The 4,512-nt window shown below is 40.5% G+C and overlaps 1 protein-coding gene across 1 annotated transcript in view; it reads left to right on the forward strand.

Annotated features, from left to right (window-relative positions):
* Nucleotides 1-3,252: 3,252 nt before the first annotated feature.
* The window catches only part of LOC146490142 (uncharacterized), a 13,279-nt gene continuing 12,019 nt past the window's right edge, over nt 3,253-4,512 (forward strand). Inside the window, exon 1 of the mRNA XM_085105640.1 lies at nt 3,253-3,447. Coding sequence (XP_084961766.1) covers nt 3,345-3,447 — 103 coding nt within the window. The 5' untranslated portion in view covers nt 3,253-3,344. The remainder of the gene's footprint in view (nt 3,448-4,512) is intronic.

Here is a 4,512-nt window from a genome sequence, read left to right on the forward strand (position 1 = left end):
ATCATTAACTTTATGCAGTATAGCCCATTCCCCCCTGGCCCCCTTACCGTTGGGGGTTCTGTCATTTTGTGACCTATAAACTCTTAGGTGTCTATATATCTGAAGATCTTTCATGGAACGTGCACATAGAGCATATAGTCAAAAAGGCCAACAAGCGTTTGTACGCACTACGCGCGCTTAAGAAGAGTGGCCTCACTATCAAGCAGCTAGTGGAAGTGTACTGTAGCATTGTACGATCTGTACTAGAATATGCCTGCCCTGTTTGGGAAGCTCTGCCAAAGTACTTAGATGACGCTATAGATTCTGTGCAAAAAAGGGCCCTATGCATCATTCTGCCGAATTGTCACTATGACGAAGCCCTAATTCAATCTGACATCACTGCCCTTTCCCAGAGAAGGGAGAAAGCTTGGACAAATTTTATCAAGCGTGTCTCCTGTCCTTAAGCCATTAATTCCTCGCGTGTCAATTGACAGGCCGTACTGCCTCCGAAGTTCCGGTGCGCTTTGTCCCCAAGACAAAGCGGCTCGCAGATTTCTGCACCATTAAGTATCAAGACCAGTTGTAATCCTTTTTTCTGTTATGTTTTCTCTGTTATTTAGCGCTTTAATCATATTTATATAATTATTTGTCCGACTGTCTTTATACCGTAGTGTCTTATACCGTAGTGTCTTGTACTATTTTCACTAACCATCCTTGTAATTCAGCCTTTTAGGCTGCGAGAGGGATATCAATAAACTATTATTATTATTATTATTATTATTATTATTATTATTATTATTATTATACTGGAAAACTGTATTCAGCCACCTTAATGAAAAGGCCTGCAGCTAAAATAAACGTTCTATGCGTTGAAAAGTAAAGGTAAGAAGAAGAAAAAATATGGCCGTCTACTTTAAAGCTTCCCATTATCCACCAGAAGACTTTTTTTGCGTCCGAGACGTTGAATGCATTTGGAGACTTACTGAATTGTAGCGAACGCACCGGTAAATTTAATAAACTTCCATGACAGTTCATTTAACTGTAATTACACGAAAACATAACCTGTGGTTTCTGGAACAGAAACAAATAAATACACTGAAGCAAACAGTAAATTACAAAGATAATACTAGCGAAAGGCAATAAAAGAGCAATACGAACTATAAACGGCAAAGGACAACATGAACGTACCTGACAGTGTGGATATAGAAACTAACAACATAGGACAACCGAAAATTAACATGAAGACGATCGGCTTAACAACTATTTTTGGCGCGAATAAAATATTTAAATGGGTCCACGAGGGGACTGGCGCTAAGCGCCTACGAATGTATACTGCTGAAATATTGTTGCAACATCCTGGCCCCGAATTAGCAACCTGGGCTAATTCTAACTTAAAGAGTCTCTTTCAACCACAGGCCTTTGGGCGCGTGTGTAATTGTTTACGCCAGGGCTTCCTCGGCGCGGCAGCCATGTTTGGAAGCTCTCGAATTTCTTCTTGTCAAAGGATCAGTTGAGTACACTTTTAAAGATGGTGGACCTAAGTCGTGAAGTAGAAATGGAGGATTCGGCGGAGGAAGAGATGGTGGAAAATTATTATGGCTCTCCGGTTGCAATTGGAACTTGAAGATTACAAGCTGCTTCGACTTATTCAGGGTGACAAGTCAACAAATTTCGGTCCCACTAAACCGCGTGGTGAGTAGAGAACTAGATAAATTTATTTACGACATCTTGAACGAAAATATCCCTAAAATATGTAAGCTTGTTTATTTTGCAATTGCCTCTTAGACTCGCAGCTGTTCAACAATGTGTTCAAAGAAATCTGGGAAATACCGCGGCTGACCGTGTCGAGATGAAGGTTTGCGATGCCACTTCACTTGCAAGCGTGGAGACTAGAAACCTCCGCAAATTCGCTATTGGTGTTTCGCTGAAAACCAAGATCAATCGTCTTCTGCTCTCTCGCAACAGAATCGTCTTGTTTATTTTCATTCTTTGGCGGCCTACCACGTTTTGGCGGAGATCGCGACAGTTGACCCGACCACAACAAAATTGGGTTTTCTGGGCACAAACTTGATTCAATAAAAAAAACCCAGATATATATAGAAATTCTATGATGTAATGATGTCTTAACACACCGGACCGTAAAATGTTCACATAGCGCAGAAGATCCTCAGAAAAAGCCAGAACTCTGAGAACTGCAATTTCGATATAAGCGAAAATGGCCGCCACACGACTCAACGCCCGCAAAGCGCACTGGTTGACAGAGACCCTTTAAAGCAACAAACTTCCTGTGATACACAGTTCATATCAAGCAGTTCATAAGTTCATAAACTCAGACAAAGTTCTCTGCAGGTAACTCTTGAAATCAAGTCTCTGAAATTTGCACTTCTTCGAGCAGACACAACTTTTTGATGTCTCGTTTACACACGGATGATGCTGTCTTCACTCTCACGCTACGGACATGGTCATTGCTGTCTGGGAAGACCTCCTCGACAAGACCCATCGGCCAGCGCCCTCGTGGCGCTTTCTCATCAATGACCAGGGTTAAATCGCCAATAGCGAAATAACGACGAGGGAAGTACCATTTCTGTCTCCTCTGAAGCATGAAAAGTAATCTTTCATCAACCTTTTCCAGAATGCATTAGCCAGACACTGTGCTTGGCGCCAACGCTTGCTGTACTTGTCTTGGTCTGTGAAGACATCTAGAGGTAGGCAGCTGTTAGACTTGAGGAGCAACAGTTTATTGGGCGTCAACGGTTATGGATCGTCCGGGTGGTCAATAAGGGAAGTCAACGGTCGATCATGAGGGATCTTCTCCACCTCGCACAAAAGGGTCGACAGTGTTTCGTCGTTGATCCGCTGCTCTTTTGGCAGGGCGGCGAGGATCTTCCGTACGGACCTTATCATGCGCTACCAAATCCCTCCTTGGTGACTGGCTTCTGGCGGGTTGAAAAACCACTGGACGTCGTCCTTCCAAAGTCGATAACACACATGCTTCTGATCCAGGCGCTGGAATGCCTCTCTCAGCTTTCGTTCCGCTCCGGTAAAGTTGGTTCCATTATCGCTGTAAATTGAAATATTGAAATATTGTTGCAACACTAATGTCTGTGATATAAAATCACCCAATGGTGCATGCTTAGCTTTCTGATTGGTGCTTTGGAACTGTATCGAAACAAACTACAAGTGTCATTCAATTAATATTTCAGGGGTTTTGACTACAGAGGATCTTTGTCAAATGGCAAACCTGACAGATTTTTCTCTTAATGATCGAATCGATTTAATCTTGAAAAAGGGTTAACACGATAATCTAAAAACGATTATAAGAGTTGCACTGAGCTTTACGTAAATTCTAAAGTCACTTTGACTACATGAATTATTTGTTCATGGCAAGGATATTGGTTATTTCTTCCGCCACAATTTTCATCATTTGTTTCCTCATCTCGATATCATACGCGGATACTTCGAAAAACGGTGAGATCTAGCTTTTTTAGCATTTGTGCTAACGTTATTAGATTTTATACGAACACGATCTGTAGTTTAAAATGAAACGCCTAATTTTCTGTCTTCTTTCTTTTACTAGTAGTCAATGTTCACTTTAACCTGTTACAGGCTTTTATTTTAAAGTGTTACTAAAATGGCAAATTTCATGATCAAGAGAACTTCTGAAGGAACTGCTTCCGTTAAAAAGTTATGATAATATCTTAAAATTAGTTTTCACCACATTCCGCCATTACTGATATATTTTTTACTGTACAATAGCCGTCGTCACATTACACAGTTTTACCCAGGGAAAAATTATTTACCTTAGCTAAATGCACTCGAGGTCAACCGAGGTAAAAGTTACAGGTGGACTCAACAATGTAAAAATAAATTTCATTCCCGATGATATTTTTATGATATTTTTTAAATGTTTCAAGGAGAATGGTCCAGGCTATTTAGCCAATTTATTCAAACCCCCAGTTACTCCATATAATCTTAGAAGCAATGGTCTAAATGTAAAAGTAGATTCCTTCATAGCCCATATGCGTACATGATCTCACACATCTGGAACCAGTTGCCATCCGCTGAAAAAACGCACCTAATGCATCATCGTTTCGGAGACTTTAACTAAGTCAAATTTTATGGGCTGTCAGTGAAGTAATTGCGTTTGAATCGATTTATTTTTATTTATTTATTTTTGTAGATAGATATTATTTTTGATTTAATTAAAAGCTATTGACGATATTAGCTTTATTTTATATTGTCAAACACTTTTATCATGAGCCCGTGGCTCGGGGACTGGGAGTCTACCCCCTGTGTATTTGACATTAAATAAATTATCTTACCTTATCTAATACAACAATACTTTTTTTGTATCCGTCGTGGATCCTCCCTGGTAACCTACTAAGTTGGCCTTGTGTCGTGCATCATTAACTTGATCCTTAGATGGGTTGCAAATGGAGTTATAGGCTTCCACTACCCTGTCACCTTGAAAGAAAAATTCCCGGGGAGGCCCACATCCCCAAACCACGTTAATCACACTTTCGATTACTGCGT

The sequence above is a fragment of the Pavona decussata genome, unplaced genomic scaffold (genome assembly GCF_977016875.1).
Source record: "Pavona decussata unplaced genomic scaffold, jaPavDecu1.1 SCAFFOLD_1, whole genome shotgun sequence".
Taxonomy (NCBI): Eukaryota; Metazoa; Cnidaria; class Anthozoa; order Scleractinia; family Agariciidae; genus Pavona; species Pavona decussata.